The 26,744-nt window shown below is 39.1% G+C and overlaps 1 protein-coding gene across 1 annotated transcript; it reads right to left on the reverse strand.

The window, feature by feature from the left end:
* Positions 1 to 1,948: 1,948 nt before the first annotated feature.
* ADGRF1 (adhesion G protein-coupled receptor F1) lies at positions 1,949 to 26,432 on the reverse strand. Its single transcript, XM_037520900.1, has 14 exons — positions 26,316 to 26,432; positions 24,972 to 25,029; positions 23,078 to 23,227; positions 21,399 to 21,572; positions 19,540 to 19,640; positions 18,667 to 18,725; positions 14,417 to 14,568; positions 13,175 to 13,338; positions 11,423 to 11,611; positions 8,118 to 9,491; positions 6,563 to 6,604; positions 5,490 to 5,549; positions 3,227 to 3,281; positions 1,949 to 2,038 (listed from the first exon to the last, which is right to left on the reverse strand). Exons 1-14 carry the CDS (start codon positions 26,382 to 26,384, stop codon positions 1,965 to 1,967), a joined length of 2,721 nt encoding a protein of 906 aa, XP_037376797.1. The 5' UTR covers positions 26,385 to 26,432; the 3' UTR covers positions 1,949 to 1,964.
* Positions 26,433 to 26,744: the final 312 nt, after the last annotated feature.

A 26,744-nucleotide genomic window follows, 5' to 3' on the forward strand; every position in this document is an offset into this window, starting at 1 on the left:
TTCAATTAAAACCAAGTTTTATGTGAACATGACTTCATTTTATGATCACTGACTACTGAGGCTTTTTTTTTTTTAAGATTTATTTGTTTATTTATACAAGCACTGGGTACAGTCAGAAGCACGGGAGGGTGAGAGAATTCACCAGAGCCAGAGCGGGGAACAGAACAGGCGGACCGACGAAATACACTGCTGAGGGGAGCAGCGGGCACAGCAGGAGAGGCCTGTCACGCCATGTGGGACCCTCGCCTGCGGCCAGGGATCGAACTGGCGCTGCAGAGGCTGCGGACAGCTTTGCAGCCCAGCGCTCAACTGCTGCGCCACCAGGGGAGGCCCACTGACTACTGAGACTTAAGACATTAGAGCGACATGTAAACGAGTGACTAGATGAGGCCTGAGATAATTTACAGACCAAAAAAATTTAAAATTCAAAATACAATTACATAAACAATGCCATTTCCTTCTAGTCTGACTTATATAACCCTCTTCTTATATAATTCAGTATCCATAACTGTGATTCTGGTGTGGCCATTTGCCATCCATGTTGCCCTGTTCACACTATTTAACTTCTCTGTGTCTTAGTGTCTACAGCTATAAAACTGGAACATAACATTCTCCACCCCACAAGCTTGTTGTGAAGATTAAAATAGTGAATGCGTGTGGGGCACTTAGAATAGTGCTTGGTGCATAGTGAGCACTCTATAAATACTGCTACTCCAGCTTCCTCGACTTCTCACCATCTCCATCTCCATCATCTTTGTCATTGTCATCATCACAATTATTGTTAAAAGAAATCAACATTTGCTTTAAAAATGACCACTGCAAATTTTTAGGAGACTTTGGAAGCAAGGATGAATATGAGAACCTGCAGTCAGGGCTAAAACTCAGGTGAATTAACAGTGCCAGAAGTATGGAAGGAAAATATCACTTCACATAGTGTCTAGTCACTGGCTACTCTGTTTCTCAGTCCAAAGTGGCAATGGCTATGCAAGTAAATAACTCCCAAAAGTACCGACAGTTTATTATGGTAAAAACCAAGATATTTTTAAGTGTTACCTGGAAGCTGACAACTGAAATTTCCCTCAATTTGCCTTTTGCACACAGAGAGTTCTGGGAGTAATGAACCACATATCTAAACTCATAAAGCTTTTTTTAGGGTGGCAGATAATCTTCATTCAAGCTGCAGAAATGGACTAAGAACAAAAATTCCTAAAAGTCCCCAGTTCCCCTTTACTGGCTTCTCAGTCTTTGGCAAGTCATGTCCCTTTTCCAAACCTCCACCTCCTCAACTCGGGACTCGGTCTGCCTGGACTATCACTTCACCGAATTGGGGGGCAGATGAAAGTGTAAACTGAAAATTACTGCATTATATATGAAATCGCATTTTTAAATTCCTGACTAACAGCCACTTGCTACATCAAATTCAGAGCTATTTGAAATGGAAGTTTTTGTTTTATTCGGTGAACTCACAATGCTAAGTGGCTGAACTTAAAAAGTATAAACAAGCATAAACCCAGCTGGAAAATTTGGGAAGGATATGCTTTTTCTCTAGGAAATGTGCACCAAAGACTTTTTGATAAGAACATGGACATGGTCCAACAATTTTTCTAAGGTGATTTCATGAAGTTTGCTTTTTGGAAATGCCACATAAATAATCTTATTTTATGAAAAAGGAAACCATAGCTTGTGGCAGTGAGAGGTAATTACAGAGGACAAAATTTCCAACAGGACCCACTTTTCTACATTTATGAAGCAATTCCTTTGACTCATATGACATGAAAATAAATCTTTCCATTTAATTGAAGATAAAGAGGGCAGTGATGAAAGTGTTGAAACCTCCTCATTTTACTCCCAGACTCCAGAATCAGAAAATTCCATCTCATATTGAGCATAATTTCTTCCCTGACATTTAGCTCTAAATGTCAAGTTGTTCCAAAAATTTTTCCTTGATTTTATGGTTCCCAGACTTATTCGGTTGATAAAAACTGAGTCAGCATGATGTCGCCGGAGGAATCTCCAGTATGAGAAAGTGCATAAGCGCCTAAGGGAGGAAAAAGAGGGTAAGAATTCTTGTTACTATGCTGGAATCAAATATGAGAACAGAATGAATGTAAGCTTATGCAATTCACTGCAGCTCTGGACAGCATTAGGAGAAGTTACAGAAAGACACAGAATGCCTTGGGTGGAGAGGCACAGCCTTTCATTAATGTCACGGAAGCTCGCCTTTGTCACACATCTCTCATTTGAGAACAGAAAGTATCGTGTTCTTCAGACGTTGCTGGGAAATGACATAAGTAGATTGGAGATCAGAGAATGATACTGCTGGAAGGAAACAGCGATCTCTTAGTTTTTCATTTTATTGATGAGGAACAAACATCCAAAAAGGTAGAGAGAGAGATTTGTAAAAGTCACTCAGGCTAATTGGGAGTGAAAACAGGACCCAAAGGCTCAGAATAAGCACATTAAACACTTTGGGAGGAAAACACCCTTTCAAATTCAGACATTTGAACTGTATCTGGAATTCATATAATTATTATGTGAAACTAAAATGAGTTGCCCATTTTCCTAACCTTAATAAGGACAGTAACTTACTTGAATGTGCAATGGGACTCCACTAAAGTGCGACTTCAACTTAACTTGTAATGGACTATCTTCTCTTCAACCCCTGTACTCCACCCTTCTATTCCAGGAATATTGACACTGCATGCAATGTTTAAATATCAGTTTTCTAGTAGCTGAATAGCATTAACTTCAGCAAGCTAATGAAAGAGTATAAGAAGAATACACACCATGGATGGAGAGAATAGTGCTTTCTTACTATAGCAGGTGGAGGGACCTCTCCTTTCAGGGACACAGCACTGGCCCTAGCTACAGCCCTCATGCCCATTGCTCAGCAGCTGGCATGGAAGGAGCAACTCCCAGTAAAGACACAATTAGTGTGAGTCTGATCACCCTACAGCCCCCAGTGATCAATGCCACAGACTTACATACTGTCTAACTGAGGAAATGGTGGCCACTTGTGATGAAATTACAAGTGACACTCACTGGTCTATATGAGCATCAAGTCCCCAACATTGTTCTGGCCACTCTGAGTGCCACTCAAATAAATCAGCTCCCACACCCACACTTCTCACATGAACTTTTAAAAAAGAGCCATTGAATGGCCCTCATGTGACGTGTTTATATTCTCTCTCCCCACCTCTAATGACTTTGGCTTATTGTAACTCACCTTTGTGTTGCAGTGGGTTGAATCTGGGTTTGGCAAATAAATCTGATGAGTTTTGCTGCACAAAGGAAAAATAAATCAATTGGACATTAACAGTCTCTTTTTCGTGGTGGTCTGCATTTCCTGACTTCATGATGTTATTAACAATCCTTTATTCCATCTGTCTAATCAATCATGATTTTCTTTTCAAGAAATTAATAACATCCTCACTCTTTATTCTGCTTTAATCTATTAGACTGTGCCTAAGAACTTATTTCTAAGTCCCTTTTGGTTTCAGTCCTTGCTAGGACTCTTTGTCCACCAATTATCTCCCCTTTCTCATTTACTTTTCAAATCCTGTCTTTGCTAGCTCATCCCTCCCAGTATATGGACTTGCTCACATGCTGACCACTCAGCCCCATTGTTTGGTCCTCTTTCTGCTCATCTGGTCCCTGCCTTCTCTTTCTTTTTACTTACAAATGAGTTTCTTGAGAGGAGGGTTATCTTCTCCTCCTGTCTATTTCCTCAACCACTTTAATCTGGGTTCCTGATATTTCCTTCAAACTCATTCAGATAATTGCAAATATTCATCTTTTCTTCTGCAAAGGTACATTTTTTAAAAAGATTTATTTATTTATGCATACAAGAACTGGGGTGCAGGCCAGCGGTGTGGGGATGAGAGGATTCACCAGAGACAGAGTGGGAAACAGAACAAGCAGGTTGGCTGAAACACACTGCTGTGGGGACGAGACAGGAGAGGTCTGCTGAGCCATGTGGGTCAGCTCCCTGGCGGGGGATCGAACTTGTGCTGCAGTGGCTGCAGGTAGCTTCATAGTGCTGTGTCTTAACCCTTGCACCACCAGAGAGGCCCCCAAAAGTATATTTATTTTAAAGCAAATTAGCCTCATATCCAGAAAACAAAATCCTGTTTTTGTCAACTTGATTTAAACAAAATCAAAGAAAGGATACAAACCCAAGAGAAACAAAGCCCTCACTGAAGGCCATTGCCTTCTGATGATTTGACATTAGAATCAGGAAGAGAAAACACTGTCAGGAATCTTCACTTTTGTCTTTGTTTTATTTTACCTTTGGGCATTTTCTCTCTTTGGTTCTCAACTGAGAAAAATTCTGACTTCCTGCTTTATAGGGTGGGGAGTCACCTAACTCGCTTTGTTAGTTCTTTAATGTAGTCACGCATGCTGTAACCTCTGCTTTTCTTGAGTTGAGAATGATTCATTATTTGCATATTTTCTGGTTCAAGGGATTTTAGTTTTTCAAGACATAAATACAAAAATCACAAAATGGTAGTTTCTGCTTTGAGTAACTAATCCAACATTTAATTTTACAGTTGAGAAAATTGGAACCAAAAGGTACTAAGTGACTTTCCAAAGATCACATGGTCAATTGGTTACTGACTCAGAAATACAGAGCAGGTTCATGGGACATGGGCCACTAATCTCTAATTCACAGCTGTGACCTCCGCTATGAAATGTAGACTCAGCACATCGCTTTAATGTCAGAGGCTATTTTCCTCACAGACTTTTATTCCAGAAGGTTATATTATCCCTTCTAAATTCTCTAAATATCCAGGAAAGTCATGATACACTTAAGAGAGTTAACTTTTATCCGGCACAGAAATCTTTCCTTTCGGAAAGGCCCTTGGTGTCTTGCTAAAAGACAAAATTCTAACACATGCAAATACTTTTGTTTCTAATTGTACTCCTTTACATGAATTGTACTTTTGTAGAAAAGTAAAAAACAGGATTCCTTTTTCATACAAACTTGTCAATTTGTAGATTTAAGAGCTAAAATTTCAAGGGACAAAGTCAGTTATACTAAACTTAAGAAAGAAAATTCAAAGGAGCATTTTATATATTAGAAGTTAACCAAGGCCTTCCTTTACATTTCTGGAGCAAGAACAATGATCTACAGGAGATCCAGAGTGTCAGGCAGAGAAAAGTTCCTTGCAATTCTAGATACTGGGAGACAAGTCAAACTAAATCAAGTGATATTGGTCTATAGCACCCACAGACCTCCATACTTGAGCATCCTGGTAGCTTTCCCTACCTTCTCATTTCACTCATTTCATTCACTCATTCACTCCCTCACATATCAACTCTTTAATGAATATTGATCATGTGCTTGGCATTGTGCCAGATACAAAAATTATAATAGTGATGAGAATGTAAGGGATTTATGGCAAAGTGTGTTTTCTGTAGGAATACATGAGAAAAAAATGCAAAACTAGAACTTCATGCCTCGGACCCATGGAAGTAGAGATAATTACCTTCGATGGTTGCTTCAAAGAGCTTAAAGGAGATAACTTGTTGAACAGCAGTTGTCGTAACTGTAACAGCAACAAAGAAATATTGAGGAGATACATATATGCAATCATCATAGACAAGTCAAGAACAAAACAACAGGTTGAAATTGTTATTTAATAGTATAATTTCCTAGAAGCATTTAATTGACTATGAACATGGATATCTGATAGGATTTATTTTCTCAGACTCTTAAACTATAAGCAAACCTAGGCTTAAACAAAGAACAGCAGAACCAAAAGCCATAATAATTCAGATTCCAGACATTAGTAATTAGGTATAATTGCTATAAACTGAAGTTTATCTTGAAGCAGAGTGTCCTAACTATATGAATGACTCAAATAGGATAATTACTTAGTTTAATCAAGAACAATAAATTGTGTCTTTGTAAACAGGGGTTTTGTGATGTACGACAGTAAGCTAATATAGTTATTTTTCTTTTTAATAAGAAGATAAGAATATTTTATAATTGGCACAATTATCTTTACCTCTTCCAACAGAATTGCTAAACACCTATGAAAAATAATGAAATGAGTTTACATAACAATTTTTTTCTATTGTCTTTTACTTACACTGGTCACCCTTCATTAGAAGTTCTATTTGATGTTAGAAACTATTTAATATTTTCGATACGAAGCTCTAGAATTGTAAAAGAAGTATCTTGAAGTATACTGTACATAATAGATAAATGAATTAAAGGAGCAACAGGGGAGGAAGGGAATTCATCCATATGGAAAGTACTTGTGCTCTCAAACTATTGCCAAACCATAATGAAGGAAAGGTACAAAAATTAAAGATGAAACAATTTCTTTTTTTCTATAACATTCATGAATGTGATTGGCTCTATGTAAGCATTACTATCAGCAGTGAGTGTGTCTCCTATCTGAACTTATAATTGTATAATTTTATAGAATTTCATTATAAAAGTACCAGTAGTTCAGCCTCTTGCTATATGAATGAAGGCCCCGGCACCGAAGGAGAGAAAGGAAAAGGTTAAATGACTAGTTTAAGGGCTAAAGAGCTCAATAAATACACATACCTTATTATCCAAGAGCAACCCAAAACATAAGATGAAAAACCCCTTCAAAAAGGAATAAATCACATGCATTACATTTTTATCATAAATGAATGTGTTCACACTCAACATTAATCTATTATACCTCCCAAACATTAATCTATTATACCTCCCAAATTTCTAGTTTGTCTCCCTAACGGATGATGGGCTCTTGAAGGAAGACCACTATGTACCTTCACAGGGTCTGACATAAGATAAAATACCCAAAAAGATCTTTGTTGAATGCATGAACAAATAAAGCATTCAGTGAATAAACTTCTAAATGCAAGCAGAGTTTTGTTTTCTCCTTTGTGTCATGCTAAACACAAAACCCTAAAGCTTCTGTTTGATTCTGTATTTTAGTCTTTCTCGAGACCAGGCAGTTAATAGAAATTTATTAAGCAGCAGGTACTGAGTGGAGGGACTCGGTATCAGCACCCTTTCTATTAAGTCCAGTCCGTGGACTTTGATTCCCCTTCCAATCAGAGCACCTTCAGTGAGTGCTTGTTTAGACATTTCACCACATGCCAACCCTCCCACTCCTCAACAGGAGGTCACTAAACCTGAACAGTAAGTCATGCTCCCCATAATTGCTATCGCTACTACTAAAGATCATTCACTGTGCTGAAGTAGGTGGAGAACCTACTGTTGATGAGACACATGTTGAGTATTTACTGTGTGCCAGACAGTATGCTAAGTGCTAAGTTATCTCATTTAAGCCTCACATTTACTCTATGATCTAGTGATATGTTTATTCCTGTTTCAGAGATGAAAGAATTAAGGGAAAAAGAGGATAAGTAATTTGCTAAAGATGACACAATTGATAAACTGAACCCAGGTGATTATTGGAACCCAGACCTATATTTAGCTCCAAGACCTTCACTGAGCCAGGACTGATGACTCTTCCAGATTCACCAAAACCTAAGGATTACTTTGTCTACCTACTTTCTGCACTTTCTCTGTGAAGTGTCAGAGAGAAAATAGTTTAGGCTTTGCAGGTCATGAAGTCTCTGTTGCAACCACTCAGCTCTGCCATTGCAGCAAAAGCAGTCAGGGACCATGTGTAAATGAATGGGTGTGGTTGTGTTCCAATAAAACTTCATTTAAAAAAAAAAAAACAGTGCTGACATCAATTTGTAGCCTCCACTCTATTGTACTCTTAAGGACTTTCTTTGCCCCACTCAAAGCAAACAAGTACTTATTTTGACTTATTTCCTTTCCCTGTGTCCTTTCTCAGAGGTCTACACAGGGGAAAGAATATTGAGTCAGCAGTGAGAGGGGCTAATGTTTAGCTATGTAATCTCTAACAAATTTAAAACTCTGTAATACATGACTGAAACAGTCTAATATTCTGCTTCCATGTAAGAGTAACTTGGGGAAAAATTGATCATTTTGTTTGTTTAATTCACTGTGAGCAATTTTGGTTATAGTCTTGCTGGAAGCAAGGAGATGAGATAGCTTCCAAGGCAGTCTTACCCTAGGGTCTCTATAATTATTCTAGTTTCCTGACAATACGATAGATTATTCCTATTATTCTCACCTGAAATGCATTGAGTAATGCAAAAATAACATGCCACACCAGATTCTGGCTGTCCACCATCGTCCCTATGCCAAAGGCCCAGGTGAGCCCCAGCAGAGGCGTCAGAATGAGGATGCTCTTTCCCATGCGACTGACAGTGGCCTTGTCATCCTGACTCAGTCTTTCTCCAACAGGGGATCTCCAGAGCTTCATGAGAACTAACAACACCACAGCCAAGTTCACGACCACAATAGCCAGTGCAGGAGCAGTGAAGGCCAAGAGAGGTTTGCTTCCATCAGACCAGTTAAGCCAACACACATCTTTTCTTTTGTACTCATTCCTGGGTTGCGTGACTGCAATTGTGATGACTGATATAATGAGAGGGCATCCATAGCCCAGGCAGAACCCAGCAGTTAACATCAAGGGCATGGCCATGTGATGGAACACAAAGACCATGCGATAAGCCAGCAGGATGCTGAGTGTAAGCATCCAAAAGAACAAGGAGAGGTAGAAAAAATGTGTAAAGAACACTGCAGCTATGCACACTCCAGAAGGGTTTACTGTGGTGTCCACAGTGGCAGCAACAATAAACCAAACATCAGCAATGAGGAGGCACAGGGCTATGTTCACCATGCAAATATGACGCGTGTGTGACGTTTGGTTTTTCTTGAACTGCTTCCAAAAGAGAGCCTCGATGATCAGGCATAAGATGAGACTTCCGATGGAGATGCCCACTCCCACAAAAGTGATCCATTTCACAACAGGAATGATGGCAGGAGGGACAAAGGGTGACATCAGCATGGAGAAGGAGGTCAGGTGAGTACATCGACACATCACCGAGTCTTGTGTTTCGTTCACTAGGTGACAGCCTGCACTGTTCCATTGCAAGTGACTGAAATCCCAAAACACGCAATGAGGCTGGCTCAGGTTTGCCTCTATCTTGGAAAAAATCAGGAAAATTTCATTTATGGAATAGTTTTGAATAATTGTGGATACCACCGGCCCATTGACCTGAGCATTTCCATTTTTGGCAATAGGTAGAATGTTCCCCAGGGTGAGTGAGGCCATGCTGATAATAGTTTCTGGAAGGGACCTCTGGAATTGATCTGACCCAATTAACACATGACCTCTGATAGGAACAGAGTTATTTTTTTGAAAAATTTCAGTCTGATAGTTGTAACCTTTCTTGATTTGGCTCTTGGACACAGCAATCGCTTCCCAGTTAATGAATTTCCGAGAAAAATTTAGAGGCAGAGCTGCTGGGTGTACCAGAATGCTAATATTTTCCAGTGTCTCCAGTAACCTTGAGCTGGCATGCTCTTCTTCCTGCTGTAACACTGTCCAGTTGGTTACTGATGTTGAATTAAGTATATGGTCAGCTATATTGATGACATCCTGAAATATAAGCATGAAAGTCAATTGCATTTTGGGTACACAAACATGAGAAATCACAGTAGGTAGCTATTAGCATTCAGTCTGAGAAGAGAATTGGCTTGGCTGAAGACCACGTTAAAACTCATCAATGAAATTCAACTCAGTTTCTCTGCATGGTGGATACTTTGGATTAGAAAATCTGGTCACAGGTATCACATAAGCTCCAAGGCAGTCACTGGGGGACTCAGATGCACACTGGGCTTTCTGCATGGATGAGAAAGAATCCTGTCAAGTGGGTGGCAGCAATCTGCATTTTCTTCCTCCTGACAAGGCAAACTTAACTGTTTCACCACCCAGGCCGAATCTTACAGAGAGAGACATTACTTTTAACTGCCTTCCCATATTATGTTCATGAGTCTAACATCAGAAGTTTCTAAATTCATGTCATGGACATTCAAGTTTTAATTCTTGTGTATTTGTGGGTTTTGTTTAATAAGGAGATCATAAAGCAAAAATTCTTAAAACTGGATTGGGGCAACAAGGAATTACTCATTGTGCGTTTTCAAGGTCAGTTTTAGTCTGAGTGATTGCTTCCAAAAAGCTCCTTGAAAAGTTGCCACTTGTTCCCAAACAACCATCTCTCTTGCTTATTGTTCCCAGGCATTCCCTGCAGGAATCTGCATCTGTCTCTCTGACCACATCCTTTTTTTTTTTTAAGATTTATTTATTTATGCATACAAGAATTGGGGTACAGGCCAGAGGTTTGGGGGGTAAAAGGATTCACCAGAGACAGAGTGGGGAACAGAACAGGCAGATCTATTGAAATACACTCCTGAGGGGAGCAGCAGGTGAGACAGGAGAGGTCTGCTGCACCATGTGGGTAGCTCCCTGGGTGGCCTGGGATCAAACTCATGCTGCAGAGTTTGCAGATAACTGCATAGCACCATGCTTAACCCCTTGTGCCACCAGGGAGGCCCCTCTGACTGCATCCTAGCCTACAGGTCCCTCTGTGACTTCTGATCCAAACCCCTAGTGGGTCTCCTCCTACCTCCAGGAACCCCTGCTTCCCATTGGCTCCTGTTTGCCTGCTCTATTTTTGCCCTTCCTATTATTTGTGCCTTTTTTTGTGTATGATTTAGTTTTAGTTGGCCTCTTGTAAGCAGTATACAGTTGGGGTATTTTTTTTTTTTTAAATCTGACCATCTTTTCTCTGATCCAGGGAACTTAACATACTCATATTTATGTCATAATTTTCACCTTCTCCTTCTACAGTTGAGTATATTGTGTGATTATGTAATGTTATATATGTGATATGCTTTAAGATATAACATGTATATCTCCAAAATGTTTAAAAAGGTATTTACTAAATAGATATTTATTGAATACCAGCTATGTGTCACCATTAGTCACTCTTCTGAGCACTCAGGTGATCCCTAAAATGTGAGCAAGTGTCTATTCTGGGGTGACCAGTCACATCATAAACTTTTCTTTTCGCTTTATTGCATTTCTCATAGTGAGCAAGTTTTATTTGCATGATTTTAAAATTAATTTTTCAACACCCAAACTAAATCATGAATTTTTCAGTTGAAAGAAGGGAGTTCTGAAAATAAATTCTGCCAAAGTCAGAGTTATGGCCCCAGGAAAGAATGGCTATTGACTGCAAACAGATATTAAAAAGTTGGGGCCCATGTGGGGTCCCAAGGTACCTGGCTTTCTCTAGGCCAGGTGCATCCCAGGCAATCCCCGGGGTGCAGCTGCCTGTTACTTTGAACTCACAAAGTGATCGCATGAGTTCCCTGAATCCTGCAGAGGAAGCAGTAAAACTCATGCAGACTGTCACATAGCTCTCTGTCTCTCTCAGCAATGCCCTCTTTGGGCACTGGGCACTTTGTCCTTCCTCCGATGAGACAGTGCTTTTGAAATGAGCTTTTTTTAGCACAGGCAGACCATACCTCCATGGTTGAGTTAGACACCCTGAAGAGATTTGTCAGTGACAGGGATGAAACACAGCCCAGAATGGACACCACCGAAGCCAGATTCCCAGCTGTGGTTGATGGGTTCTGCCGGATGATGACCGAAAGATGGCGCACGATGGATGACACAGCTGCCTCCGTGGCATTGCTGGCCATCACACTGAAATTCTAGGAACAAAAAATGGTTACGTTCAGGAAAACAATAAAATGCTTGTGATTTATCATACATACATTTCTCATATATAACAACCCTTTGTATGGTGCATTATATGTGGCTAACTATATAATAGTTATAACAATGGCGGTCAGTCAGTGCTTTTTATACTCCTGACACAGCCCTAGATACTTCACCAGGGATTCACTGATTTAATCCTTTTGTCACCCTTTGAGGTACTATAAAAAGACATTTTCATATAAATCATCGTCTTTGTTACATAGAATTCTAATTATATAGAAAATGATCTTTAGTGACTTTTGAAATAGTACCCTGCTGGGAATTGGTTAGGTGGGGTCTACTGGCACTAAATCTTATTTATATCCACTGATTACACTGAGAAATCCTGGCAGGATACAGGTAGAGGCACATGCACAGAGATGTGACTACACTTTGTCACCAGAAGTTTTACTTCTTCCTTGAGACACTTTCACTAAACTGGGCTAGTTTGGAAGGCAACATAGCAGGCACATCTCTTCCCATCAAAACCAGGAGCCCAGATCCCACCTATTTCTCTTTCTGCTCTTCTCAACTGACAGGGCCATTTTCTGGCTAGACACATGGTATCTGCTGTTCCCACACCCTGAAGTGAACATACATGTTCAGCTACTGTCACGTTATGGTCCATGACGAGTACTGAGGCAAAGAAGGCAAGATAGGCTCCAGATGTCATTTGATCCAATCCCCCTTCCCAGTTTACAGATAAGGAAACTGAGGCCCATAAAAGGAAAAGTAAACATTCTATAAGCTCTTGATAAATACTGTTCTGGGACTTTCTGGCACAATAGCTGAGTTCCCCGGGGAACTTCTGTTCCATGTGGAGACCTGTTTGCAAAGTCGTGTCTGTGATCTGGTCTTGGAGTCCCTCTTTCCTGCAACTTGTGTTTTAACTCCTTACCATTTCCTTCCATCCTTCTACCTACTTTGTCTTAAGTACTTGACTCTTCCTAAGTGAATATCATGTGGATGTCATGGCATGGGACTGGAAGTCAAGTGGCCATGCTTCTAGTTCAGCACTCTTGTTACCAGAGGGGCTCTTAGTCTTTCACTTCCTGATCTCTGAAAGGAAGTTGGTAACCAAGGTGACCCTTAAGATGCATTGCAGTCCTGACATTCTCTTTGGTTCATCTCTTACTGCCTTACTCCCTTCCTTAATTTCCCCCAAGTGCACTAAATCTCTGGCAGCTTCACTTGGATTGTTGATTCCCAGGTTTTCTGGAGTTCTAAGGCATCCTTAGTTACTGTTCTACCATTCTCTCTTAGACCTCTTCATCACTGCCTCTTCATCACTGATTCACTGTTCTACAACAAAACTGCATTTTCTGAATTTCTCAGCTGTCACTTAGATTTGTTACTCATGCCCACATTCTGAGGGTTTAGGAGGATTTGATGTCACCCCCAACTTTTGTGCACTGGTCAATGAGTCAATTTTATCAGTCTACCTAGTTATGCTAACTGGGAGATGCCCACTGTGAAACTCAAAGCCAGGGAAAATCTACAAGGTGGAAATTCTTTACCTTCTTCAGGTCCTCCAGCTGAGATAGCACACATGTCTCCCTGAGGACCTGCCACCCAGAGAGCTGGCACCTGGCTGTGATGGTCCCAGTATAGCCACTGCTACAGGGAAGAGTATACTCATCATTCTTAGACCCGAATCCAAAGGCAATGCTATTACACTGGGCTGGAAAAGAATGAAAATATAAGAGGGAATACGTCTCGGAATATCGTGGCACTCTGCAAACCATGTCAGAATGCTTTAGAAATAATATTTTTGAAGATGAAACCCAGAAAAAATTCAGGAGTTGGAGAAATTTGTCTTTAAGACCCACTTCATCATTTCTGATGCCCTATTGCCACTACCCCTTAGCCAGGCTAACTTCTCTATCTTCAAGTGTCTAATATGTGCAAACAACTTCACATTTAATGGGCTATCAACCAGCAAGTATAAGGTGAAGATATTTATATCGCTCCCAGGAAATATTTTCACTCTTCAAAGGAATTCTAGAAGATCTTTGAGACACTATGGAACAAAAAAAAAGATGGGCAATTGCATTTGAAGGTGATAGGTCCTACTTTGAACTCGTTTAAAATAGCTTCTCACATTGTGACCAGCCACGAGTTACTCTTGCAGCTGACCCTTAATAACATATTCTAACCATGATTGGGATTGGGAAATGGAACTGAATAGAAAAATCCACAAGGGTTGTGATTTTTGCCTAGACATTTTGGATACTAAATATTTGTTGCATAAAAGCTGCTGGGAAAAGAAGTGGCATAAATTCTGGTAGAAAGGTTTAATTGAATGCAAAGGAGGTAAAGGAAAAGAAATACATGTGAAGAAAAAATTAGAGAGAGAGAGAGAGAGAGAGAGAGTGTATTAAAGACCTGTATGCATGCATTCTTTCCTTGGGTTATGCTTTAGAAATATGTCAGACCCTGAGCTATTTCAACACTTATGCCAGTAAACTACTGCTGAATCATTTCCATCAGAGCCTACAGTGAAATTAGTCTTCCACAATGTTTATATAGTAAGGCGGGGATCAGAGCAGGGATTACCAGGGATCTGAAATAGTCAGCAGGAATCAAGTTTCATCACTCTCTGTGTGGGAATGGAGGTGTTGGGAGGGGGAGTATTTCAGCCAAGTCAGTTTTAAAGCAATTCTGTATCAAAAACATCCTTAAGCAACTTCCTGAAGACATGCATCGGTTATTCACTAAAGGACTCTCAATTTAAAAAGAGGATGGGAATGCAGAATTACCTTTTCCAAACACTCTGAAAGAGCCATCTTCTAGTGGAAACAGCTTGTGAAGGCCCACCTTCGCCTTCTCGGCCACCTGTTCGATGGCTGATAGCAGCTCAGATGTGCTGCTGGAACCAATAACTTCATACCCAGCAATGATGCTTCCATTCCTGGGAGGAAATGGAAAAATGGGAGGAAAATAGGAGGAAAAATGATATATTTTTAAAAGATTTATTTATTTATACATACAAGATGTGGGTTAGCTCCCTGGCTGGGGATTGAACTCATATTGCAATGGCTGTGGATAGTTTCATAGTGTTATGTCTAAACCCCTTGTGCCACCAGGGAGGCCCAGAAAAATGATATTGATTCACTAAATCAGGGCCTACTGTGTGTGCGGCATTGGAGCTGTAAGAATAAAACAAACTGACTTGGTCCTTACCTCCATGGAGAAGACAAGATAAATGAGAAAAAGTAATCTCTCTACATACATAATTACAAATGTTATTAGGTGTTATGTGGTACAATGGTAAGAGGCTCATTTTAAGTAAGGTTGGTCAGGAAGGGGTTCTTCCTTCAGAGGTTCTTTGAAACTGAGACCTGCAGATTGAGAAGGTCAATGCAAAGAACACCCATGTAACATCCCAGCACATGTGAAGGTCTTTAAGCAAGAAAATGCCATGAGTTTGACAAACTTAAAGATGAGCAAGTAAGAGAGAGATGAGTAGGAGGTGATATTAGAGAGATAGCCAGGACACAGAAGGTATAAGATCTTAGATCAGGAAAAAAATAACAGTAATAGTAACAACAATAATAATAATGATAATAAATTAGCAGGCAACCATAAATCAGAGATATTCTGCGAGGGAGGGTAAGGAAAATAGATCAAAACAGGATAGAAGAGCACAAGGGACTATGGCGATGGTTTACTAGTGAACTGGTGTTGGGAATTTTATGGGGAATACACAATGATGTAAAAGACATAAATTTTAAAAAATAATAAAAAGAAAATATATTAAAAAAGAAAATATAAGGCCTTAGAGTTTGAATTTTATTTTTTGTTTTATCTTATTGTTTGTTAAGAGACAGTGGAAATGATCATATTTATTACTTAAGAACACCACTCTGGCTGTTGTATAGAAAATAGACTGAAGGGAAGGAAATGGGAAGACTAGTCAGGAAAGAGGTAACAGTGGCTAGAACTAGTAAAGTAACAGCACATGTGGACACAAGTGGTCAGATTCAGGTTGAATTTGAAGGTAGAGCCATTGGGCTTACTAATGAAGCAATTTTGAGTGTGGGAGAAAGAAACCAGTCAGGAAGGACGTCAAGGAATAGAAAAACAAACTGTAGTATATTCATAACACAGAATACTGCTGAACAATGAAAAGGAAGAAAATAGTGATACTTAGAAAATCAAGGATGAATCTCAAAGACATTATGCTGCCTGAACAAAGTCAGACACAAAATTACACACTGGATGGTTCCATTTGTAGAAAGTTCTAGAATAGGCCAGACTAACCTATGATGATAAAAGTAACATCAGTGGTTATTTTTAATAGGGAAACATGGGTGTGGATATTAAATGGGAAGGAGCAAAGGGAACTTTGGGGGTTATGGAATGTTCTGTCTTGATAGAGGTAGTTTGTACAAGCATTTGTCAAGGCTGATTGAACTGTCCACTTAAGATTTGAGCTCATCACTGTATGTAAACTATACCTCAACAAAAGAAATTAAAACAAAACTGTAAGGTTTGAGTTTGTGCAAATGGAAAGAATAGCATCTCCGTAACCAAAGAAAACAGTTAGAGGTCAGTTAAAGGTTAGGAGGAGGCAAATTGCAGAGCACCTGTTTTAGATATGTTACATTTAGCATGCTAGTAAAATAGCAAGAGGTGATATTAAATAGGCAGTTGGAAATTCGGGTCTGGAGTTTAAGAGAAAAACCAAAATGAAGTAATAGATTTAGAAACATTCAGCATAAAGATGGTGCTTGAAACCATGAAAGGCAGTGAGATCCCATTAACGTTAACATTAAGTTAATACTGCAGTAACTACATAAGGTAAACACAGTATTATCCCTGTTGTAGAGATGGGAATTGAGTTATTAAGGCAAGTTGGGTTGGTAACTTATCAATTATTAATTGATATGTTAGAGCCTCTGAAGCTCCAAGCTCAAAATATTAACCATAACCACTACATGAATTACCACTCATAATCTAAAAATCCAGAGGATTTGGATTGCAAAAAATTATCATATAGGGATAGTTTCAAAATATTTGCATTGATATGGCCCTTTTATCTGGTTTACAAAGTATTTTCCTGTCTATTATTTCATTTGATTTAATAAAGTTAAATCAACTTACACAGATGTTAATAATCCTCTTAGATAAGTAAGTTGAGATAAGGAAAGTTTAAGATTTACTTTAAATCATACATGTAAAGAGTACAATCTAAATGATTATATTATATAGATTTATTCCGTTTTTTTACTGTGATTTTGTTTACAAACTTGGAGACAGCTTATAACATACATGAAAGAATATAACTTAGAACAGAAACAGGAAATCAGGATCAAGGAACAGAAAAATATAAATGTTGAATACATCTTGATGAATGTTCAATGGAAAATTATTGAGTTTCATATTTGTCTATGAGCTTAATAACAATCCAGTTAAGAGGAAATACTATTAATTATGCAGACCTTGTTATTAAAATAAAACAATACTTTTTCTTAACATTGAATTTTTAAAAAAGTATCCCTATGCACCTTTATATAAGAACATGAGGTGACTTAAAGGATAATATCTAGAAGAGTATATTTATAGGAAATGCTGTTGAAAATTTTCTCCAGCTTGCTTTAAAACTAATTGTGGGGAAGAAAAATATGTAATATGTCAACTTCTCTGACCTCTAAGCAGACAAATAATAGTTGGTAATCAATGCACACATGACTAACTAACCAAATAACTTGGGAATTAAAGCATAAACAAAAGGATAATTTACTAAATATCCCTTTATTTGCTATAGACAATGAGCACCGGGTTTGGAACTACAGTGTACACACGCTATCTACACAAAACTGTATTTCACCCAATTCTCCCTTCTGGCCCCCAATTATACAACATCATGCCCCCCTGTGGTTGTGGAAGGATAATCCTCCCTCTGCAACCCACAGACCTCATCTCCATCCCTCGCCCTTTCCAATACACACACACAATAACCTCCTGCTTCCTTCCAAGTCCTGCCCTACTACTGTGGGCTAGGCAGTCAAGTCTCTGATAGATCTTTGAGAGTCATTCAATAATTAAGTTTCTGACTCATTTAAATGAAAAACTAAGCTTTCCTCTACAGACTTTTTATTTATTTATTTATTTTTTACTTTTCATCAGACTTTATTTTTTAATTTTTTTTAATTTAAATAATAAATTTTATTTTTATATCCCCCATACAATTGCAAACGCCCCATTCTGACCCCAATCCCTCCCCTCCCGCCCCCACCCCCAAAAAAGTGTCTCTGGTTCATAGTTTTTTGTTGATTTTAATTTTCACTTTCTTATATTCATTTTCCTGGTCCCTTATTTAAGTTTTCTAGATTCCTGCTATGAGTGAGACCATCCGGTATTTTTCTTTTTCTTTTTGGCTTATTTCGCTGAGCATGATCCCTTCCAACGCCATCCATGTTGCTGCAAATTGCATGTGTTTATCTTTTTTGAATGCTGAGTAATATTCCATGGTGTATATGTACCACATCTTCTTGATCCAGTCATCTATTTTTGGGCATTTGGGCTGTTTCCAAAGCTTAGCTATTGTAAATAGTGCTGCTATAAACATAGGGGTGCAGGTGTTCTTTGGAATTGATGTTTCTGTGTCCTTTGGGTAAATACCTAGGAGTGGAATTGCTGGATCATATGGAAGCTCTATGTTTAGTAGGTCCAGAAATCTCCACACAGCTCTCCATAGTGGTTGGACCAGTTTGCACTCCCACCAACAGGGCAGAAGAGTTCCTTTTTCTCCACACCCTCACCAACATTTGTTGTTGCTAGTTTTTTTAATATGTGCCATTCTCACTGGCGTAAGATGGTATCTCATGCCTCTACAGACTTTTTAAAGTATCATAGACTTTTCCCAGGTTTACTAAGAATCCTACCAGGAAGACCACGGCTAACCTGTTTACTGTCAAAGTCACCAGGAACAGCTCTAAATATTCTGCACAATTGATGCACAAGGAATCAAACAATGCCCTTCTAAGGTCACTGCATTACTTACCGAAACTGGGAGACACGCACTGACTCAAAACCTTGAATTCTTTTGTATGCTTCTTTAAGCTTACAAAGAAAACAAAAGACAATATATTGATCTTTGTCCATACACAAAAAGACATTTAAGTAAAAAAGTGTGTGAAGACAATAAATAAACCAATGGAGGGACTGAGCAAAGAAATAGATATAGTATATTATAAAAATATGGTTAAAATGAAAGCTAAAAAATGTACACACACACATAACTAATTTTTCAGGTTGCTAATAAGGAAGCAAGAACCAACTGCTTAAAGGATAAATTTGGTGCAAGATAGTACAATAAGTTCACCAAAAGTCTATTTTCTCCAAAAATAAGCCATTATTTTCTATAGATACTTAATCTGAATCTTTTGGTAAAGTATCTGTGCATATCTTCTGTTAGAATAACACCTGAACCATCATCTTAAGATGAGAAACCTTGACTAGTTTTAACTGACTTCAATTATGAAGTCCAGAATTTTGTTCAGTAATAATTCTTTAGCCACTTACAAGAGATACTTCTTTGTGGAACAAATCACAAATACTAACAAGTGAGCTTAGATTATGAAAAAAAATTTTTAATGATTGAAAAAACATAAGAAATTAGTCAAGAAGTCTTGGTATAGTATTACCCAAATAAATATGTAGAACTGAACACAGAAGAAATGGAGAGAAGTCAATAGCTAAATTCCCAAAGAAAGAAAATGTTCAAAGTACATCTGTTATGAAAAAAGCAATTAATTGCTCTATACTAACACACTGAAAATACTTAAGAATATGTGCTGAATAAACATGTTGAATTGAAAACATGTGAACTTAGGTTAGTCAACAACTTCTTATATGATAATTAGAAAACACTTACTTGAAGTTCAATTTTCATTGTATATTTGGAGTATAGGGCAGAAGATGAATTTAGGAGGTCATTTGTAAATCGTTCATTAATTTTGAAGGTGCCCCACACCTCTATGGGAAATAAAAAGATAGAGATATAGAAATTTTATAGGTATAAAAATTATTTCCTTGATTTTATTATAGCACAAAATTATGGAAATACAATTTAGAGCCCATTTATTCAATATTGATATTTGCATTTCTTTTTACAATAAATGTTCACCTAAAACAACATAGGATGGATACATAAAAGCAGGATTTTCAACTGTGGATTTGGAACAGTAAAGGGAAAGTGTTGGTAATCAAAACAACCTTATAAGGAGGTATAACCACTCCTGTGGTTAAAAATAAGCATCACTTAACACTGAAATATATCCCCATATAGACATTGAGCTTAAACATTGTCTCCATTAAAATTTTGTTAAACAAAAAAAGCTACTTTCTTATCTCCAACATACCCTTTGCTTTCCCATTGCTGGTTCTTTTCTGCACTGGGACAGGACTTTCTCCAGCTCTGTCTGAAGAAAGCCTGTTTTTCCTTCACTTAGGACCTAGTCAAGTGCATCTCCTCTCAAGACCTTCCCCAGGTACAAAGATTCTTCCCCTCCTCTGAGTTTCTACAACACTGTATTCATCCTTTCCTAACAGCTTCTTGTACTTACCTATGCATCTATTTCTCACATATATGTGTTGCCTACTACTACCTCTTTGGGAAGCCTAATATGATTGTTATCCCTGTCTGATCCATCTTTGTATCCTTTGAAAATGGATCAAATGTGGATCATCTTTCAAAAGGTAGGCATTCATCAAAATTTGTTGAAAAATGTCATTGTCTTCTCTTTTCACTGGCTTCCCTAACTAGTTTATTAATTCAAATCTAGCAAAAGAAATGTTCTATTGTGAGCACCCAGAATTTGCCCCAGATCTGGGTATAGTGATCGTGCTCAATAAATGCATGTTGCCTTAACCTGAGCCACTGTGGCTCTAGAAAGGGAAGCCAGGGATGCCCAGGTATCCGTCAATTTTAGGTCCTCCGTCATTCTTTGCTCAGCTCTACCAAAATCAGAGCTTCCAGATAGCTGAATAGTCTTGAAGGAAACTTCTTAGAGTCCAGTGAGTCTCAGTTCATTCATTTGACTCACCTCCCTATCCACTGAACACAAACTAAGCCAATAGTATCTCCCTCAGCTGTTTTTTCCTAAGATTTTTTTTTTCTTTGTCAGCATCTTTTTTTATTTTATATATCTTTACATCATTTTTCATTTTTGCACAATGTATGCATTTTCATCTTGGTTATATTCCCCATACAATTCCCACCCCCCTAAATTAGATTTTTAAGCTTTTTGTTGTTGTTGTTGTAGTAACGCATTCAGTAATTTAGAGTTTGTTTTTTTTCTTAATCATAGTCACTAGGTACACCTCCCTGCTTTCACACCTCTAGATCTTTCCTTTCTGAAAACTGATTTTGGCAAAAGACATGAAAAGAAGATAGAAAGAAAAATTTCCTTTACTCAAGTGCTTCCTCTACTTGAGATTTCAGTGTATCTCCCCAAATCTCAAAGGAATCAGAATTGCAAAGCTGAGCTGGATGTACCTCAAAGTTGAAGTGACACCCAAGCATAAACTTGCATTTCTGAATTTCTTGCACTAAAGTAACTTTCTCTGTGTCTAACCAAGCTTATGGGATTTATGCCAACTGCCTTTCAATTCCCCTGCAAACACCAGCTCTGCTCAGATAGGCAAAAAGTAACACACCGGCTAAGAGCTAGAATTCCCTCTTGGTTACATGTGGGCTGGGAGGGGCCCCAAGCAGTATACTTGAGTTCTTACTTGTTCTCTCACAGAAATTAACACTCTGGGAGAGGTTGTTGACATAACAGTCACAGCTTTGAAGTGACCCAGCTGTGTGAAGGGAGCATTTCTGGGGATCCAGGCATGAGGGAGGAAACCAGGTGTAGCCATCTTCACAGGCACAGCGCAGGACTCCGTTCTGGTTGCCACAATCTGCAGGAAAAACAGAGCTTGGTCTCACAGGGTCTGGTTAATAAATTGACTACTGATGAGTTTTCATCCTTAGCTCTGATTCAGAACATGAACCAATTATTTCTTACTGAAGGCTAGAAGGATGAAACCAAGATGGCAAACTGTCTGTTTAACGTAAGGGAATGTCCAAGCAACAGGTTGAGGTTGGAATCCAAAAACTAGCAAACATAAAAATTCAAAATCAAATGGCAAAGGCTAACATCCCAAAAAAAGATGTATGCTTAGTGGATAGCCCTTGGAATTTGGAGAGAAGCAAAAGAGAGATGTCAATCTGAGAGGTATTTGAAGGGTTCTACAGGTATTTGTCATCCATCTTATTGGAGGCTTTCCCCACCCATAGAGCACACTCCCAGGTAGGCACAGTATGCAAGATAAAAAAATTAGAGACACTTATTTTGAGTTTTGATGAAAAATTCCATTAGCTAATCCTCTGTGTTCATTCCCTTCTATTTGACATAAAACTTTCATCAAAGTTGGACCTCCCTGGTTATGCAAGGGGTTAAGTCACAGCACTATGAAGCTATCTGCAGCCACTGCAGCACATCATGAGTTTGACCCCTGGCCAAAGAGCTAACCCACAGGGCACAGCAGACCTCTCCTGTCTCGCCTGCTGCTCCCCTCAGCAGTGTATTTCAGTCAATCCACCTGTTCTGTTCCCCACTCTGTCTCTGGTGAATCCTCTCACCCCCACCCCCCCCACACACCTCTAGCCTGTATCCCAGTTCTTATATGCATAAATAAATAATTTTTTTAAAGCCATCCCTTTTTAATAAACAAAAAAGCGGAGCAAAGTCATCAGACACCTACATAAAAATATGCATGGTATTGTGCAATTAACAGTTCTCAAACTTTATTAAGCATCAGAATCTCCTGAAGGGTCTCATCCAAGGTCTGTGATTCTGTAAGTCTGAGATGGAGTCAGGGATTTGCCTTTCTGTTAAGTTCCCTGATATTGATATTACTGGTTGGGCACCAAACTTTGAGAAACATTGCTTTGAAAAATCATTTTACTTCCTAAAACCCCACCATGCTGGCTATTAGTGACATTTACCATATATTTCTTGTTCTTTTCTAGTAAGATTGCATAGCCTGCCCCTGACCCTGAGGTTGAGTGGGGCTAGGGGGCCCATTCTGGCCAATTGTGAACAGAATTAGTGTGCATCATTTCTAAGTTAAAGAATTCAATTGTCAATGTGAAATGCTCTAATGTTCCATTCCTTTCTGGGTCAGAATGGTACATTTGATATAGTATCTGATTTATCAGACTGGATACTTAAGTGACCACCACAAACACAGTCCCTCTGTCAACCTACAATGGTCTTGTAGCATGAAGAAGAAATGAAACCTGTGCTCCTTAGAGCCACAGAGGTTGTAGGGATGATTGTTTCCACGGCATAATCTAAAATATCTTAATTGATACATGCATCCTCCTGATTTCCACCCAAGTCCCCAGAGAGCTGACTTACATGTGGTGGCCTTAGCTCTGATAATCTTCACTGGTCCCTGTAACCATAATAATGGAGGCTTCAATAGCTTCAGAAAATTCTTCAATTCCCTTTTCTCCTTGGAATCTCTATAGGCTACCTGAAGTAGCAACTCATATTCCTGGGCTGGGCCTAAAGAGAGAAAAACAGTCCAGAAGTTTCTTCTCCATCAGGGAGGGAAATATTACCAAGGAAATGATGCTGAAGTAACCATCAGATTGAGTCTGGAGGTCAGGGACCATACCACATTCCTAATTCTTTGACCTACCCCAACATCACCTCCCCAGGATGAAGGGGGTAAGAAAAATCCTGGTCACTCTCCCCTTCCCTTCCCTAGCTCCTGCCTTTGTGAAGTATCTTCAATATAAAACCAACATGCTCTTTCTAAAAAGCCTTTCCTTGTATAAAAATGCTCTATTAAGTTTGCGTATTCCTGTGAAATTCAGGAACAAAACAAAACCAACATTTACTTGAGCCTTCCTGCATCCTCATCTCTACTTTATCAATTCTGAGTATCACCTTGTGTTTCCTTAAGGAGACATCGCTGCGTGTTTTGGGGTGGGAGAGATGAAGCGCATGAGTCTTCTCCCATCCCATCGTTTGGGTGCATTCACATGAAACTTGGGAGGAAACTGCATGGCATTTAAGGACCCTCCTAAGCTCATCCTATGGTCTCCAGACTAAGAATGTAAAGGATCTTAGCGAAAAAGAAACAAAAGGTAAACATCCTTCAATCCTGGCTCTCATTTCATTGCCACTGGCTGCAACATCTCTTAGAAATCTCTTGGATATCTCAGGGCACGTTATGCTTTCTGCAGGGACAGAGGAAATGAGGAGCTTCTCAGAAAGAAGGTAAGAGGGTAACAGTAATTGATGAGGTTATAATATGTCCAATACATTTATAAGAGACCTCTCTGCCACAAGTCCCCACCACCACACACTGTAGAGCCTTAACTCCCTTCTCACGCTGTCCCCATCTCCTTGCAGGCTGGAACTTCTGCTCCAGACCATGGGAGTCACATCTAGTGGTGGGAGCTAAAGGGATTTCCACCCACTTCCCATGCGAGTTAAGATGTAAGGAATGAGGCAAAGATCCACACTGGCCACACTGTCAGGGGTTAATGGCACTGGTTCAGGAGTCAGACTGACTGGGTTTAAATCATGCCTGCTGTCCCCCAGCTCTGTGCTTTACTTTCACTTTCCATAAAATGAAAATGACCATTGGACCTAACTCCTAGGGTCAGTGTGAAGATTTAATTCATCTAACACACCTAATAGAACACTAGACACATAGTTACATCACAATAAATACTTGCTGTGTTTTTACTGTCAAGGGAAATGTAGTCAAGGCATCCAGGGTTGAAATGTTTATTTCATTTTCCAAAGAATCATAGCCTTGTATGGTGCTGAGTTCTATGCACGATTTGCACATTGCTAAATGGCAGATTCATAATACCATAGAAAGGCTTTTGTGGATTGACCCGAGAACCTAGCAGCCCAATGCATGCATCACTGTTTTTATGAGAAATGCACTCAATGATTGAAATACCAGACCCACAAATTAAATTTCAGAAAACAACCCATTCTTAGATTGAGGTCTGTGCCCATTGGTTACGTTGTTAGGATCGAGATAAGGAAAGAAAGAAAGAATAGGGCAGGTCCTGACCAGATGTGGTGCAGGATACTTTACTTTAATATGTCATTTAATCCTCACAAATGTCCTCACATGTGTCACAAATTGGCTAGCAGGAATAAATGTGGGGTGTTAAATAATGTGCCAAAGATCACACAACCAGCCAGAAGCCGCTGTTGGGGTTTGAACCCTTGTCTCTTGGCACCAGAGTCCACAGCACCATGCCATCTGGTGGAGTCTCACCTAGATGCTTTCTCTTATTCATCATGAGTTCTCTTTTTGTTTTGATGCCCTCATTTCTCTGTTAAAGAGAAAAAAAGAATAATTATGATGAGGATTTACGATGTTGTAGATTATAAAACCTTTTGCATTTCCCATAGAGATTGAAATAATGGATCTAAAATTCAAGCCAGGTGTGATGGGAAGTGGCCAGTAAAGGCCTCATGGAGGCAACTTTTAAGCATAGACCTGAAGGAAGTGGAAAAGTGAGAATATCAGGAAAAAGAACCTTCCAGTTAGCAGAAACAGCACGTGCAAAGGTCCAGAGGTTAAGATATGCCTGATGTACAGATGCAGAGCAAGGGTATCAGAGTAGCTGGGTGCTATGGTCAAGGCAGAGAGGGCAGGAAGGGGTGGAGTGTGTGTCTCCAAGCGGGCAAGCAGGCCATGTAGCTCTTTATAAACTATGACAAGGGTTTCGCTTTTACTTGAGCAAGATGAAAACTCACTGGAGAGACCTGAATAGAGAAAACACATGCTCTAATTTACTTTTTAGACAACTCTGCCCTGCAGGCATGTTGAGACAAGACAAGCACAGAAGAATGAGAACATTTCAGGAGTTATTGAAATAATACAGGTGAGAGATATTGAAAGTGTCAATCAAAGTAGCAGCCATCGTGGCAGTGAGAAGTATCTGGACTCTGGCTCTATTTTAAAGCTAAAGGTGCAAAAAAAGTGTCGCTATTTCAGATGTGGATTATGAGAAAATTTAAGCATGAAAATAAGAATTTTTGCCTAAGCAGTTGGAAGGATGGTGATACCACTTGCTGAGGTTGGTGAAAGAAGAGTTTAATTTTAGAGACATTAAATTAAGGGGCCTACTGGACACCCAACTGGAGACACTAAGTGGACATAAGGTACATGAACTTGGAGTTCAGAGGAAAGACTTCATATAGAGACAAAATGGGAGGGGGCAGTCATTGCATGTAAAGAACATTCAAACTATGTTTCTAGAGAAGAGCATTAAGAAAGTGAGTAGAGAAAGGAAAGAGAGCATGCTAATGCCAATCCATATACTTTTTCTCCATCTAAGAGGCCATATTAGAGAATGTTTTGCATGAAAAGGAATCTCCAAGATGGTTTCAAGTCCTTATTTTGCATTTTGGTCATCTAAGCTCCAACAGATGAAATGACTTGTCCAAGGTCATACAACTAATGTTAGTTATGTTGAGACAAAACCCCAGGACTTCTGATTCCAAGTCCATTAAATCATGCAGTTTCTGTTGCCTAGAGAGTGATGGATTCTTAAAATGCCAGGAGAGAGTAGAAGTGGTAGAGAGAAAAAAAATAGGACTTATGCCAACTCACCCCCAGGAAGCCATCACTGCCCTCAGTGATTGTGAAGAAAGAGATGAGCCAGAATACACAGACTCTCATCTTCAGCACGATGCTCTCCTCTCTCTCAAGCTGAACATAAACAGCTTGGTTCACAGTCTGTGACCGGATGAGCCAGTGATAATACTGCTGAGGCACAAATACAAGTAATTTAAGCCAAGATGTTAAAATGTTCACAGTGGTAAGGCTAACTAAGCTGATTAGAAGACCTAAGTGTTTGATTATTTTTCACTTCATACACAAAATATATTTTTTACTTCCATCATTACTTCTATTCCCAATGCAGAAATAGTAAATTTTGGTCTTTACAAACTTATTAGAAAATTACTCAAGTGCTCTCATTTAAGTGATCAGATTTGGCTAAAAACAGGCTATTTAAAAATCATAAATTTCTATCTTAAC

Source organism: Talpa occidentalis, unplaced genomic scaffold (genome assembly GCF_014898055.3).
Source record: "Talpa occidentalis isolate TD23 unplaced genomic scaffold, MPIMG_talOcc4v2.1 talOcc4.2, whole genome shotgun sequence".
NCBI lineage: Eukaryota > Metazoa > Chordata > Mammalia > Eulipotyphla > Talpidae > Talpa > Talpa occidentalis.

What these genes read in the sequence shown, in the direction of transcription:
- ADGRF1 (XM_037520900.1), bottom strand. Translation starts at nt 26,384, where the DNA reads ATGAGAGTCTGTGTATTCTGGCTCATCTCTTTCTTCACAATCACTGAG. An exon ending in GAATAAGAGAAAGCATCTAG is followed by an intron (nt 23,228 to 24,971) that starts GTGAGACTCCAC and finishes TTCTCTCTTTAG; the next exon opens with GCCCAGCCCAGGAATATGAG. An exon ending in TGTCTAACTCAACCATGGAG is followed by an intron (nt 9,492 to 11,422) that starts GTATGGTCTGCC and finishes CTTATATTTCAG; the next exon opens with GATGTCATCAATATAGCTGA.